Source organism: Aspergillus clavatus, genomic scaffold (genome assembly GCF_000002715.2).
Source record: "Aspergillus clavatus NRRL 1 1099423829802 genomic scaffold, whole genome shotgun sequence".
Lineage (NCBI taxonomy): Eukaryota > Fungi > Ascomycota > Eurotiomycetes > Eurotiales > Aspergillaceae > Aspergillus > Aspergillus clavatus.
In genome coordinates, this window is record NW_001517097.1 from 1,452,229 (window position 1) to 1,466,851 (window position 14,623).

Below are 14,623 nucleotides of genomic sequence, written 5' to 3' on the forward strand. Positions count from 1 at the left end.
CAACGGGAGCAACAATGACGTGCAAACAGAGTCATCTTCCCTCGCGGATCTGGTTGAAGTCGCAACAACTTGTCCCATCTTCCATTCAAAAGATTTATTCCAAGTTACAAAGAGATGATAAAAAAAATTTTCATGGAAGATGTTGCGTGGTTCATTTGGTAATTATGGATTCTGTACTCTGCGGATGGACAGAGCAGTTCTTGTCCATGAATGGAACACCACCGATAAAGTAGGTATCGAATCTCAGACACGCAAGCAGATATAGGCAAAATACGTCTGCCCACAAGCACGACTCAAAACAAATGTGTGTTTTTGATGCACGATAGTCCGCCTGCACAACGCCGTCGAAGCAAAAACACCCACAGAAAAATAATGCCAGTACGAAAAAAAAAAGGGATATTCAGGACGCAAATAGAGAGCCACAAGCCACGCAACCACAGCGGTAGCCAAAAGATCAAACAGAGACTGAGAAAACGAGTACAGGGAAAGCTCATTTGGCAGAAAATGCACGCCACGCCAATGTCAGTAGTATAAGTGCCCCAGGCAGATAAAACTCGTGAGATCATGCAGAAAATTGACAAGGGAATCGTTCGTATGCGCATCACGCAGGGGGAAGGGGAAACGACCATTCGAGGAACGCCGACGCCTGGGTCTGAAGGGACTGTTACTTCACGAATAGCAGCAGAAGAGAAAAAACAAGCTAATCGGTCAGAGACGCGCAGTAGCACACGCTCTCGTACTGTGCCTTCGCAGTATAGGTCTGCGTTGCACTGCCAAACCCTTTGAAGGTGGTTGTCGGGGTGGGTTCCACTTCTTTGATCTGAATCGTCTCGGGCGACGCCGATGCGATCGAACCATTGTCCAGCACCTGCATCTGCTGGCAGTAGGGCGCCGGAGATCCAGGGTGATTCCGTTTCTCTTCCACCTTGATCCGACGGGGGTAATCGAACAGAGAGTCTTGAGAAATGGTGCCTCGCTTCTTGTGGTGCGACACGGGGGTTCCAATGGTTCCTGGAGGCGATGTCGTGGTGGTGCGGTACTTGTAGCGGGCATCCTTGGTAGTCTGATTCATGTACAGGAAGAATTCAATCACGGTGCCGTTCCACCAACAAAACCATGGTCGGTCGCCAGCCTCCACGGTCTGTTTGCGGTGGAAAGCATTGACCATAATCTCGCTCTCGCTCACTGATCGCTTCGAAGCCGCACTCGACGACAGAGTATCCTGGGGCAAGATAACCAGCTTGTCAAACAGGGTAAAGAAGGTAAGGGCAGGACCGAGATTCATGTCGTTCGAGTCGTAGGCCGGGCTCAGTTCCTGGGTCGCATGTAGAATCGGCGCCTGGGCGCCATAGCTGAAGTCCGAGTTGATGGGTGCTTGTTCAAAGGTGATATTGCGGTAATCGCCCTTTCCATGCACGGCAATGGGGATTTTCCCGTGAGATAAGCAGCTCCAGGATGAGGTGTAATCCAGCTCAGCCACGCAGAATTTCGACTGGTTTTTAGGGCCCGCGGGGATGACGAACTCGCCAGTCGGCACGGGGGGCAGACCCGTCGGCAGGGACGTTATAGGCGTTGCGTCTCCTCGGGGTGTCGCAGTCACAGTCACAATGTGTGGGCCCTTGTCTTTCGCACTCTCATCGCTTGCCGCCTTCTTTGCACCGAGAACACCCCCAATGACGCCTGCGATACAGGCCACCACGAAGATCACAACGCCGACAAGAACCAGTGTCCAAACTGGCAGCCCGCAGCACGCCTTTTTCTTTCCTTTCCTCTTCAGTTTCTCTTCAAACGCCATCACTCCTGTTACCGGCGGTTCCACTGGTGCTGGCGGAGGGGGAGCGTTAGGTGCGGTTCTTGCAGTTCCTTCAGGTCCTGCAACCAGCGTCCCTGAAGACACTTCCGATACCGGATGTTCCTGGGATACGCGAGGGGCTACCTCATCTGTTGCGATGCCAGCACCGAGTCCAGACTCAAGGTTTTCATCTTCCTCTTTGGGCACCACCCCGTCGGGATATCGCGAATAGGGTGGAAGCTGTTCGGTATGACCGTCCGGTCCCACAAGATCCCCGACGTCGTCATCGGCACGGCCAATGGGTCGTTGATAGGTCTGTTCATGTCCGGGAAAACCGAGCGGGATGATGGAATTGTCCATTGGCGCGTCCATCCCCTCCTCCACCACGACGTTCTGCGGATACATGGCGTACGGGTGTTGCGGCGCGTTTGTATCTCCCAGCGGTTGCTCCAATGGTCGAACGGTAGAGATGGTAGTGATGCTGGGCGACCGGCTGACTCCGACCTGCGGATACATCGCATATGGATGGCTGGGACCGGTCGCTCCGGTGTAGGGGCTCATTGCCCGGGGAGGTAAGGAGAAACGTGAAGAGGTGCTCTGACTGCGCTGCGCTATGGAGGGAGCCGTGTTACTGGACGCCGTGGAATTGCGGGCGGCGGTGTACTCGACTCCTTTCTGTGGTAAGCTCGATCGACGAGGCGGTTCGTCGAAGGAGACCCGAGCCTCGTCGCCAAACGGGTTCTCTGTCACTTCTGGCGAGTCATTAGGTACAGAACCATATGATTTCTGGTGATGGACGGTATTGGAGCGAAGGGTTTGAGACGAAGCGATCGAGGCAATCGACGGACTGCGAGGGGTGTGCGTGGACCGTTCAGAATCGATCGGGTCGAGCGAATATTCGTCTGAGAACACGTTGGGGTTGGAAGAGCGACCGGAAGGAGAGCGATAATGCATTGAGTCGGAATCCGGCCCTTGTGAACGCCGTCGAGAGAGAGACTGAGAGGATTGCGAGAGGGAACGCGAGTGATCGGATGGGAGATGTCCAGACATGGCGTTATGCAGCCCTGTCGGGCCTCCTGTAGTGTCCGATCAGTCGGCCACAGAGAGGGGAGGGGTTTGGAATCCTGTCAGATGAACGAGAGTGTCCTGTGGGAATTGACTGGAATACTAGGCAGATGGGGAGATGGAGAGATGGAGATGGGGAGAGAAAGCGGAAATGGAACAGAAGTTTATAGAGCGATACAATGAAGGAGAAGACCCCAGAGAGCAGTAAAATTATGTCCTCCCTTCCTCCTGATGGTGAAAGAGAGAATTATTGATGGTCGAGATAAGGAATGGTGGATGGTAGAAGTGATTCTTCTCTTTCGGGGGAGGGGGGGGGAAGAGAAAAGAGAGGGAGAGGAGAGTGAGAGGAGAAGACTTGGTAGACAAGTCCTGGGATACAGTATCCTACGTAAATCCTAATGGCATATGCTCACAACACAGTCGCTCAGGCTCTCTCTCTCTCTCTCTCTCTTTCTCTGTTCTCTACGCTTTTAGTCTCGGGGGAGGCGCAGAACAAAGTGGGCTCTTTTCCTCCCTGGACACCATCCCGGAAAAAGGGCTCCTATTATTAGTGATCAGTCTTCAATTCATCAATTAATCCCTCTGTTCGATGAGGAAGGATTTTTGTGTTGATGATTATTTGTTGATTTGATCTCGGAAAGGTTTCTTCAAAGTTAAAGGTCTCAGGCTCTATCTATCTACTACGGAGTATACATACACATATACCTTCAGGTACAATCTACGAGATGATCTGTGATGTTTATTCTGCGCCGAAGGAACTTCTTGAGATTGCCACATTGAAGAAGAATCTATCTACGGAGTAGTCTATTGACTTTTCCACTCTACAAATAAGAATAATAATAATAATAAAACCATCCATCTCATCCATCTCATCCATCTCATCCATCTCATCCATCTCATCCATAACTCTTCCATTATTATTCCATCGTTACCATAGGATTAGAATCCTATTCCTTGGGGCTTCCTCCAAGACAACGAACCGCCTCTTCAGTCTTCACAAATCACCGTGCAGCCTGAATGCCTTAGCCGTACGGTAAGGAACTAAGGTATGGGGGTATGACGATGCCAAGCTTACAAAGCCTTACACCATTCAACTCTGAAACACTCTCAAATAATAATACACAGACTGCCGTAGTTAACTTGGAAGGAATTCCCACAGGCCCCAGCGCCTATTGAGGATTGAGGATTGACAGACAGACAGACAGACAGACAGACAGACATTGTAGAGTAACTACGGAGTATGTATTTAGCAGGTTAACTGGTTGCGGCATCCCTGTCTAGAGTCATGAGATGGATCAATGTACATACCCGGTCTGGCATATCACCCGATCACTCGCGAATAGACCAAGAGAATCAATACCTGTCACTGCATTGATGTTGCAGAGGAGGACTCAAGGGAATATCTGTAGCAAGTTAACAACATTACGACCCCCACCACCTATTTAGTCACCTACGGAGTACCTAATGTACTACTAGTAGTTAGATGGATGGATCATGACTGACTACCAAGGACAAGGACGGACCCCTATGAGCCTAACCCAAATATCGTCAATGCAGAATTGCAAATGACATAGATAGATAGCCTTGCCTTGAAGAACTCATAGAATGAATGATCCATCAACTTACCTGGAACGGAAATCTCTATCCGTCCGAATTCGGAAGGCCAGTGGATCCTGGACTCTGGACTCTGGACTCTGGGAATGTGATATTGCTAGCGAGTACGGATAGAGAGACTCAATAGTCTAAGACTAAGCTGACAACCTGACAGTGCAGCGCCGTTGTCAAACGGAGTTGGGTCTTGGGTGAGCTTTGAGAATTAGAATTGAGACCACAACTCGGGTCCACAGCAAATTCACAGGAACCGAAAGGAGAAACCCAAGTCCGATGGCAATCATGGTACAGAGTATCTACCGAGTACAGAGTACAGACTTTTGGCGAATCCATTGAAATAGTCAAGCCGGGATTATATCATCACAGTCTAGTGCTATCACCAACCACATTCGACGACTCGATGGACCCTGAAAACGATGAACTTGGTAGACCTCAGGTACCAACTTAGCATTCTGATCTCATGGGCCACTGGGTAGAGGCTTCATTGGGTCAAAGGCTTGACCGTTCTTGGTTTCGACAACGAGGTTCGCCGGATCTCGAAAAGGCACAACCGTTTTGATCCACTGTTCGGCTTTTCCCTCAGTATTATACACCCGGAGACCTGCTAGACTGGGAATGATTTCAGGACGAGCTTCTTTCTACTACCGTTAACTACGGACTACAAACTACCCAATAGAGCGGACCGTATGAACATCTTATGTGCAGCTGAAGCTACGAAGACACATGACAATCAGTGGACATTGGTTAGGAGGCGAAAATATGATTGATTGATTGGTTGATTGATTGATTGTGTCCCTTGCTTGTTTGGTTGTTTTGACCTCGCTGTGAATACTCCCAAAAGAAAAGGAAATGTTCGGTTGTCTTCAGATATTCGCTGCATCCGTGGATGTGCTGGTCGAAGTTCTCGTTCGCTTATGTGGAGCTGGCATTCTCGTTGAAATTTGCGGTTCGTAATGGCGGTCTTGTCCGAAATGAGTCGAATATAAATTTTGATCTTAGAAAGGAGACGTATTCTCGACTTTCATTGTTGATGAGGATTGAGACTCAGATTGCTCAATGATCACTGGCCTCGTTAAAACCTGTAAACCCCTGTGGGGAACCAGGAAAGAGTGCCAGGAGAAGGATTCAAGGAGATGTCCTCCGCGGGAGTAATTAGAATCCAGATGTTGATATCGCTAGCCTCGTTAAAACCCGTAAAACCTCGATAGGAAACCAGGAAAGAGTGCTAGGAGATTGAAAGTGCTTTCTTCGAACTTTGCTCGACGGGGACAAGAACTGGAATTCAGATGCTCACATCACTGACCTCGTTAAAACCTGTAAACCGCTGTGGGGAAACCAGGAAAGAGTGCCAGGAGACGCATTCAAGATTCTTCCTCGGAGCTTTCCTCGATGGATGAGAGAGACGGGATCCAGGTGGTAATCCCGTTAGGTGCGATATCCAACCACCGAGAGAATAGAGTCATGACTGATTCGTGATCACAGCTTTCAATATCATAGGTGGCACTGCGCTGGATTCTCAGCGTACCATCAAAATATGCCTGGATCACGCGGGCATAGCCGGGATTGAGGACCGATATAATGAAAACCTAGTTGATGGGTCAGAATGGAGCACTAAGGTGAGAGAGGGGCTGGCATTGATATACTCACTGGAAAGATAGTATAGCAGCGCTGGCAAGAATCGGTTGACTTCCGCCTGGAGGACTCCAGCTTCATACTGGCCAGCATAAAGCTGATAATGCTGCTCATCTCACACTTGAGCAGATTGTCACCGTCATAGTCTGCTTCCAGGATGAGGTAAACATGAGGCTTTCTGCCATGACGGCTTTTGAAGGCAGCAGCAATTTCCCACCGCAGTCGTGCATTGGGATCTGATTCCCGCGGGAGGCGGCCGTAATACTTGTCGCAGCTGGACGAGTCTGTCAGTGTCAGGTGATGCTGGGACGGGAGGCTGCATTTTCGTACCCTTCGTCGATAGGTTCCCAAGGTCTTTTAGCTTGAGGGTCTAGTTGCTCTAGAAGCGTGAAGGCGTGAACGCCCAGGGTGCCGAGCAAAGGGTCGTTCAAGCCGAGAGAGGCGTAGATCTTTCGCAGTTGCCCCAAATCCAGACAATGTAGTTCATCCCAATCCTGAGAGTGGCCTGGCTTGAGGTATTCCGGGTTCTTTTCTCGCAGAGCTTCCTTCGTTTCAGGATCAAGCTTGCATGGAGAATTCTTGACATGCTCCCGGGGGAGGGGAGAGAAGAAACGAGCCCGTAGATCTGGCGCCTTGTCGGACTCAATGTCGAAGTCTGACACGTGGACACCAAGGCTCCCGAGATGAGGTTCAGAGAGGGAACCCTCAGGGAGGCTTTCAAGCCGTGACTGCAGAGCTTTGAGCTGCTTGTACCGAGTGGTGAGATTGGGTGCCGAAGTAGACCACATTTTAGCAAGACTCTGGATAGATATACGCTTCAGACAAATTATGAGTTGGAAGAATTGAGTAGACGGCGAGCAACAGTGTGTTTGAGACAAGGATTGAAGTTGAAAAAAAGAGAAGCTGGGAGATCGAGGGGATGGGTTGGTAGTTGTTCGACAACGAGGAGTGTAGGTGGCAGCCCCCAGTGCTGCTACCTGGCAAAGAATCCATGGTTCTGGCTAGGTTGAAGCATACAATCGATATTTTTGAAGTGCAGCCTGCAAAGCAGTTGTATACTTGTCGTCACCATGTGCTGCCTGAGGCAACAGGCGGGTATAATTTTTCAGAACTCAGAACGGTGTATAAGGACAGTGGGCAGCTATGAGCCAAGCCAACGATATCCTCTCTGCATCCCAGAGAAGGAGTGTAAATGATTAAGCTTCGCTCATATCTGGCGGCAGATGGATCCTTTGATCAATATCAGCTGAACGAGACAAAATTGGGGATAGAACTCGTCAGCAAAGGAACCACAAATATCGCGGTGATGGACATCCACTTTTGGGCCTCTCGTCGACAAAGCGAAACATGTGCCAAATAGAATGACTCTATCGTGCCAGTCGAAAAGAGTGTCATTGAGCATGATGCTGTAGATGTGGCTGTTTCTCCATCATGAGCGCGTACGAAGCGTTAGCCTCATCGACTTCCTGCTTGGTTAAGAAATGGTAGCCAGCCGGCGCTCAAGGTTCTCTTCGAAGCTCCAGAATGTCAGACAGTCTCACATGCCCCTTTTCCCCCCACCCTCCTGGACCACTCTGAACATCTGGTCGTACGCGAAGATACCAGGCCCATGCACGTCTGTCCAGCTCCTCCCTGCTGAGAGTGCTGGCCCAAGATTGACAGACACTGTCAATAGCTCGTAGCAAGTGCCCCAGACAAGCCTCCTTTTCACCCTCGACTTGCGCCACAGTCTTCCGTTTCCCTGTGCCCGGGATCTTGTCACCTTCGGTAGTTGCTGCCGTGAACGATTTGAACAGATATGATCGTGCTGAGTTTGGCGTAAAAATCGGGAGATTGCTATCAGTTTTGGCTGCACCTCTCGAGACATTGCTCTGGGAAGTGCGCATGGCTTCGAGGTCTATGCCCCAAAGGGGAGGTGAAGAGCCCAAGGTATCTGAGCCTCTCATACCAATCACATCATTCAAGCTTGGTGCAGCCTCCCCGCCATTCTCTGGACCGAGTTCTTCTGTGGGCTTGCCTTCTCTAGGGTCGTAATCCCACCGCTTCAACACCTTTATTTCGCGTCCTAACACCTTGATCACCGGCTGACCCTCACCCCATCCCTCTTGCTCGGCATTTTTCCCACTTTCGATCCCCAAGCTAATAGCCTGGGAACGGCTGTTGGCACTGACCACAGCTTGAGCTAGGCTGAGCCTGCTTGAGATCGGCTGCTCCGGCATTGTGTACTTCAAGGCACAAACTGCGAAAGCAAGCACAAGAGGTGCTCGGTTAGTAAGCACAGCAACCTGCGACAGTTCATCATCGGACGCAGACGAAGTGGGCAGAGCTAATCCACATTCCACCTCAAATGGAGATAGAGTCTCACGGAGAGCTGGACCCTTGGTTTTCTTGCGTGGTGATTCTGCATTACCAGTTGGCGCCTGTCGTTTCTTGGAAACCCTCTTTCCTGCGTTCAGCACCTGCTTCGCAAGTTTAACATCTCCAAATATCTCCTGGAGAGCCTTAAGCTCTGCTTTTGATACTTGCTCGACACTGCTCATGTATTAATAAAAATGCATGGATGCAGGATGGGTTCCCATACGATGTCAGGTTGGCTTTTTGGAGATCCATGACCTTGGCCATGGCAGACGCCAATGGGACTTTGGCATCTTGCGACAGGAACCGCAGTAGAGATTGTATCTGAGCCGTAGCCATCACTGATTATTATTGAAGGATTGTGTTTGTTGTAGCAAATACAATTTGCCAGTGCATGTGAGGATTACGAAGTAGGTGTTTCATGCCTCAGGCTGCAACCATCTCCGCCTCCGCTCCGATAGCTGGACAACAGTATGGTCGCAAGTTACTCCAAGCCTTCTCTATACGGTCCCTGTGAATACCAAGACAAGCAATTCGCTGCGTTGGCAGCTTCTCTCCACGATGCCTGACGACGCAAAACCCAAGGGCTTTTCGGAAGTTTCAGCCAAACTCTCTGCCCTACCTAAGAAGTCTCTCTTTGAGCGTCAGAAAGCCGAAGCCGAAGCCAAGCGTGCCCGAGAGCAAGCCGAGACAGCTGCAGTCTACGAGGATTTTGTCAAATCATTCGAGGACGATTCTCTGAATACGGATCGACCTAATACAGAGAACAGATTCAATAAGTTTGGGGGGAGAGGGGCAGCATTTGGAGGTGGTCCGGCGAAACGACATTTCACCAGCTCCGGACCTCGCAATAGCGGCCCAGGGACTTTGGGCCCTCCTCCACCCTCGCTATCTCGCAAACGGAATCATGAAGGGTTCCAACCGTTTCGCGGGAACAGAGATTCTACACAGGGTATTTTAGGATTCGAAAACGCAGGCCCAGGGTCTTCACCCGCCGCGTCGGCCTTTCGCACCTCGGACGACGAAGAGGACAGGACAGCCGAAGCGAAGGAGGCCGAAAGAGCAGCCGCGAAACCTACGTTGTACCTGGCTTCGCTCCCGCCGGGAACTTCTCCTTCCGTCATCAAATCGCTGATACCATCGGTCTTGTCGGTAGACAACGTGAAAATCCTTCGACCCTCTGGCCAGTCTGCGACCGATCGCAAGTCAATTTCCGCTATTGTGACCCTCGCGAATGAATCTGCTGCTTCGGACATAGATTCTGCAGTCAGTGCACTACAAAATCGATACCTAGGATGGGGCTATTATCTGTCTATCTCGAGGCATCTCTCTTCCGCCGCAATCAGTTCTTCGATCCCGGTCACCGTGGGTCTATCGTCAACGAGCTCTCTTCCATTTGGTGCCAAGACCATTGCATCTGAATATGGCGGCCGTATGAATCGAGCGCCGCCTCCGGGTTCTCATCGGGGAGCGTTTGCACCGCCGACGTCTTATGGTCCGTCGTATAGCCGAAGTGGTTCCGTCACGCAGGTGGAGGTAAAACCGCCGTCAGATCTGAAGCAGCTGAAACTCATACACAAGACTTTGGAGAATCTTTTGAACTACGGCCCAGAGTTTGAGGCTCTGCTAATGAGTCGACCTGAGGTGCAAAGGGACGAAAAGTGGGCTTGGATGTGGGACCCGAGGAGTGCTGGCGGAGTTTACTATCGGTGGAAGCTATGGGACATTCTCACCAACCGCCACAATAAGGGCGCTCATCGAGGTAGGAACCAGAAAGCATCATTGATATTTGAGGGTGGCCCGAGCTGGGTATCTCCAGAGAGCGGTATGAAGTTCGAATACACCACGCGCATGGATGAATTCGTCTCGGATGAAGATTACAACTCTTCTGACGAGGAAATGTCGGATGGGGAGGATGAGCGACGGAACCTTGGGGGAGCCCCGCCAGCGGACGGGGTCGGCAGCAGTAACGAAGGACTCGGCCATATGAATCCTCTACAAAAGGCGAAACTCACTCATCTACTTGCGCGACTTCCGACCACCCATGCAAAACTACGCAAAGGAGATGTTGCGCGTGTTACTGCTTTCGCCATTGAACATGCAGGCGCCGGGGCGGACGAGGTAGTCGAGTTGATTGTGATGAACATCATCACTCCGTTTGCCTACACCGGGGCTAACCCTGATCGTGAGATTGAAAAAGGCCTCGCGCGGCAGGAGGCAACAAGGAATGGCTCCGAAAACCTGCCCGATGAGGAAGTCCGATTGTCATCACAGAACAACATGGATACGTCTTCTGCTAAGCTCGTCGGCCTTTACCTTATCTCTGACATTCTCTCATCCTCCGCTACGAGCGGTGTCCGTCATGCCTGGCGTTATCGGCAGCTGTTTGAGTCAGCATTGAAGTCCCATCAAGTTTTTGAGCACCTTGCGAGACTGGAAAAGGACCTGCATTGGGGACGGCTGCGAGCCGAAAAATGGAAGAGAAGCGTAGGCTCACTCTTGCATCTTTGGGAAGGGTGGTGCGTATTCCCACAATCGAGTCAGGAGCACTTCTCCCAGGTCTTCGAGAAGCCGCCACTTACGGCCGAAGAAATACGGGAAGAGAAGGCGAAGGCAGAGGCAGAACAGACATCTGGAGCCTTTTCCAAGGGTAAAAGTCGCTGGAAGACTTTGGAAGAGGATGAATCGACTGGAAAATTCGACCCGAGTCGGCCTCCTGTGCAAACAGAGGAGGGCCGGATGGATGTGGACTATGAGCGCCCCAGTCATGCAGCTGGCGACAGTCTCGATGGCGAGCCGATGAGTGATATCGACGGTGAGCCTATGGAAGATAGTGATCTAGAAGAAGTACCCGATGGAGACCCAATGGAAGAGGAACCATTAGTGGAAGAGACTGGCCTCAAAGAAGAAACAGTCAAACCACCGTCTGAGTCGCAATCTCAGCCTGAGCCGCGGGCGCCCGTTCGAAAACCGCGACCCAAGGCTGAAGACATGTTTGCGGATTCTGATTCGGAGTGATGTTTGGGTAGTTACAAATAACGACTCCTGATGAAGTTACTTAATATTGCCAATGAAACCATCCAGTAAATCTATGTTCGTCAAGGCGGCATCGGGCGGCGCAGAGAGAGCCGTTCAGGCAGTAGTTATTACTACTTAGTAGATAGATAGTACTAGGAAGGGAGAGACTAAGAATTGCGGGTGATAAAAAGACGCTCTGAGCCTCAGGCCCCACACACTCTCTCTCGTCTCCGATTCAAATATCGATTTGCGATCAGTCCAGCATTATTTCTTTCTTCCCATCCAGATACCTTGTTTTTCGATTCATTTCTTTCCGTTGCAACCAGATACCAGACTCATCCATATATCAAAATGGCCGGTAAGTTGCTCCTCTCCCTGCTTTCTAATGGCTGTTGTGTATCTGTTGATACCGTTATTTTTGCATTGATGTTTTGTTGCCCCTCCTTGACAGCCCCTCCGAGCTGCTTGAGCCTGGTCGCATATAACAACCACCATTTGCTTTCCCTCTGTACTCTCGCCAGGATGAAAAACTAACCATGTGTTACACTCGATCTAGACTTCCAGAGCATCGCCCGTGCGTGTCCCCTCGATATCACCAAATCCATTCACCCAAACAACCCGGCGAATCTGACCAAACCCCTTCCTTCTTGACCAACAGAGCAGTTCGTGCAATTCTACTATCAGACCTTTGATAGCAACAGACAATCTCTGGCTGGTCTTTACGTATGAGCACCCCGTACCCTCGTGCCTCGCGGGCTGGAACGCGTGGCCGGGTTTGAAGACGAAGAAACTGGACTAACCGCACATTCTACAGCGTGACCAGTCGATGCTCACCTTCGAGACCTCCTCGGTCCAGGGCGTCGCCGGCATCATCGAGAAGCTGACGGTGGGTGCTCATATCTGGCGGTGGTTTTTGTGAGAGGCGGGGGGTGACGAGGATGTGCTGATGGAGATTCCTTCGTGCGACAGGCCCTTCCCTTCCAGAAGGTCCAGCACCAGATCGCGACTTTCGATGCTCAGCCTTCGAACGAGCAGGGTGGTATCTTCGTTATGGTGACCGGCGGTCTCCTTGTATGTTTTTTTTTTTTTTTTTTTTTCTTTTTTTTCGGTTTTCTTTTTGATTCCGATTCGCTTTTCGCTGTTCGGCGGGACTTGTGTGTATTGATTCTTGTTATAGGTTGATGAGGAGCAGAAGCCCATGAGCTATGCTCAGACCTTCCAGCTTCTCCCTGACGGCCAGGGCAGCTACTTCGTCCTGAACGACATGTTCCGACTGATCTACCCCTCCGCGTAAAGAAAGGGTGCGGAGCCGAGGTGAAGTGGCCGGTGGTCGCGGCAAGCGATGGGTGGGTAAGAATCAGGCGAAGGGCAATGGTTACATTACGATAATGAATACAAGGGAGGACAGGGCATGCATCCACAGGGCGCTGCTCGATGCTTGCTAGATCTTTTCCCTGCAACAAGACGCGTTTTATTCTATTTATTTCGCTCCATGAATATAGTTGATGAAACTCTGTGCTCTCCAGGGCACAGAGTGGTTCCTCCAACGACCTGTTTCCCTCCCATATCTTGGTCAAATTGAATCTTGAAGCCGCTCAGCTGCCTTCTTGATTTCATCATCTCACACACCCCTGATCAGCTGGTCAAGGTCTGAACTAATACCATGACTCGAGTTGGCACCCAACGATTCGTACCCACTGAATGTCGATCAGTGGCTTTGAAGGAGCGGGGTTTCTTCCGACGGCTGCTCGTCGCGATGCTCATCTGCGCCCTCATCTGCGCCATTTGGAGGAAGATCTTTGCCATGGTGATGGTCCTGTTGCTTGCTGGGACCAAAGTATTCGAAGAAGATGGCCAGCATCAGGAGCGTGCCTTGTAAGCATGCTGTGACGATCAGCACGCCCCAGGTGCTCCAGCCCTTCGGCCCCAATCTGGCAGCCAAACTGCCTGCCCACACGAGGCTTCCAGGGGTCTGAATGCACATCATCTGAATGCTCAGGCTGCCCACGCAGCGCAACTTGACGGTCGTGTAGATCTGGGGGAAGTACTGGATTGACGCGAGAATCGCGGCGACCACGCCCGAGAAGTTGGACCAGGCCTGGAGCTGCGATGGTCGCTGGAGGGCGAAGACGGCGGTAATGATCAACATTACCAAAGCGTGGAGAATACAGATACCGCCCACCACCAAGGCTGTCTTGTGGGTTGGGCCATCTCTAGTTGAAGACTCCGAGGTAGTAGGCGAGCTTGGCGAAGTGGCTCGAGGGAAATAGAGAACGAAAAGCAGAAGGCTAAGAGTGATGGCCCTGTTAGCCAGCGCGCTCGTTATCTGACAGCGACGGGGTTGGACTTACATAATGACGAAACAGAACCACTGGGTTGCGACTTGGAAGATCCCGAGTAGTCCCCCGAAACAAGCCACTCCGTTGATGCTCTTGCAACATGCCACATCATGCAAGCTTTGTTGTTGTGTCACAACGTTCACGAGCGCTGATGTCCCCGAAGTCGTTCCCAGTAGTACGAAGTAAGGAGAGATCCCGAAAGAGCTCTTGAGGGAGATGATGCGGATATGCTGAGGAAGATAGGAGAGGAGAATCCCGAAGATAATCAAACTGTGTTCATTAACATTGGGGACAAGGGATGGGCCTAGAAAGTTATTTGGAAAGCATACATGGAGAGGACAAAGTTCTTGTAGTCTGGAGAGACCAGATGCCTGCATTCGAGGTTGGAGAAATCCATGTCGGTAGCAGCGAGCGCACCAGGTTCAGGCCCGCCAGAGTAGAGGGTTTATATAGAACGAGAAGTTGGAGGCTTGAGGAACCAGATCGATTTCCCGCTGTTGTATGTTATCGCTGAAGATGTGCAGGTTCGATACCAGTCGTTGATCGGACGGGGAGACAAGTCGCAGACTGATTCCTAATCCAGGCCGTCGACTTCAGAAGCATATTCAGTGCCCCTTTTTTTCTTTCTACCCTCTCTCATCTCATCTCATCCCAGAGATAGCCGATGTGCTGGTTAATGGGCGTGGCCACGACGACTCCTTACAGCTGATCGATATGGCGATAACAACCTGCCTGAGGTCTCCGCATTTCCTAAACGGGGACAGGGACCACGCTAACCCGAACGGGGAGACTGGCAGCCTAAGGCAGCGAC

At 51.1% G+C, this 14,623-nt stretch overlaps 6 protein-coding genes across 6 annotated transcripts, besides 10 other annotated features; 2 read left to right on the plus strand and 4 right to left on the minus strand.

Moving 5' to 3' along the window:
- Window positions 1-700: 700 nt before the first annotated feature.
- On the minus strand, window positions 701-2,842 carry ACLA_038320 (uncharacterized protein; the record flags this gene model as incomplete). The annotated part of the gene is made up of 1 exon (XM_001271046.1): window positions 701-2,842. One exon carries the CDS (start codon window positions 2,840-2,842, stop codon window positions 701-703), a length of 2,142 nt encoding a protein of 713 aa, XP_001271047.1.
- Window positions 2,843-3,286: 444 nt separating this feature from the next.
- Window positions 3,287-3,314: a microsatellite.
- A 395-nt stretch (window positions 3,315-3,709) lies between these two features.
- Window positions 3,710-3,760: a microsatellite.
- Window positions 3,714-3,758: a microsatellite.
- A 285-nt stretch (window positions 3,761-4,045) lies between the features above and the next one.
- Window positions 4,046-4,076: a microsatellite.
- Window positions 4,046-4,077: a microsatellite.
- Window positions 4,078-4,530: 453 nt separating this feature from the next.
- Window positions 4,531-4,554: a microsatellite.
- Window positions 4,555-5,228: 674 nt separating this feature from the next.
- Window positions 5,229-5,257: a microsatellite.
- Window positions 5,229-5,258: a microsatellite.
- Window positions 5,259-5,829: 571 nt separating this feature from the next.
- ACLA_038330 (uncharacterized protein) lies at window positions 5,830-6,888 on the minus strand (the record flags this gene model as incomplete). Its single annotated transcript, XM_001271047.1, has 3 exons — window positions 5,830-6,054; window positions 6,116-6,374; window positions 6,431-6,888. 3 exons carry the CDS (start codon window positions 6,886-6,888, stop codon window positions 5,830-5,832), a joined length of 942 nt encoding a protein of 313 aa, XP_001271048.1.
- Window positions 6,889-7,599: 711 nt separating this feature from the next.
- Window positions 7,600-8,794, minus strand: ACLA_038340 (uncharacterized protein; the record flags this gene model as incomplete). The annotated part of the gene is made up of 2 exons (XM_001271048.1): window positions 7,600-8,632; window positions 8,682-8,794. 2 exons carry the CDS (start codon window positions 8,792-8,794, stop codon window positions 7,600-7,602), a joined length of 1,146 nt encoding a protein of 381 aa, XP_001271049.1.
- A 222-nt stretch (window positions 8,795-9,016) lies between these two features.
- On the plus strand, window positions 9,017-11,473 carry ACLA_038350 (uncharacterized protein; the record flags this gene model as incomplete). The annotated part of the gene is made up of 1 exon (XM_001271049.1): window positions 9,017-11,473. The coding sequence occupies one exon, from the start codon at window positions 9,017-9,019 to the stop codon at window positions 11,471-11,473; it is 2,457 nt and encodes an 818-aa protein (XP_001271050.1).
- A 351-nt stretch (window positions 11,474-11,824) lies between these two features.
- Window positions 11,825-12,767, plus strand: ACLA_038360 (nuclear transport factor 2 family protein; the record flags this gene model as incomplete). Its single annotated transcript, XM_001271050.1, has 6 exons — window positions 11,825-11,831; window positions 12,030-12,047; window positions 12,132-12,196; window positions 12,288-12,359; window positions 12,443-12,544; window positions 12,651-12,767. The coding sequence occupies 6 exons, from the start codon at window positions 11,825-11,827 to the stop codon at window positions 12,765-12,767; spliced, it is 381 nt and encodes a 126-aa protein (XP_001271051.1).
- Window positions 12,550-12,578: a microsatellite.
- Window positions 12,550-12,592: a microsatellite.
- A 414-nt stretch (window positions 12,768-13,181) lies between the features above and the next one.
- On the minus strand, window positions 13,182-14,209 carry ACLA_038370 (PQ-loop repeat-containing protein; the record flags this gene model as incomplete). The annotated part of the gene is made up of 3 exons (XM_001271051.1): window positions 13,182-13,761; window positions 13,825-14,082; window positions 14,142-14,209. The coding sequence occupies 3 exons, from the start codon at window positions 14,207-14,209 to the stop codon at window positions 13,182-13,184; spliced, it is 906 nt and encodes a 301-aa protein (XP_001271052.1).
- Window positions 14,210-14,623: the final 414 nt, after the last annotated feature.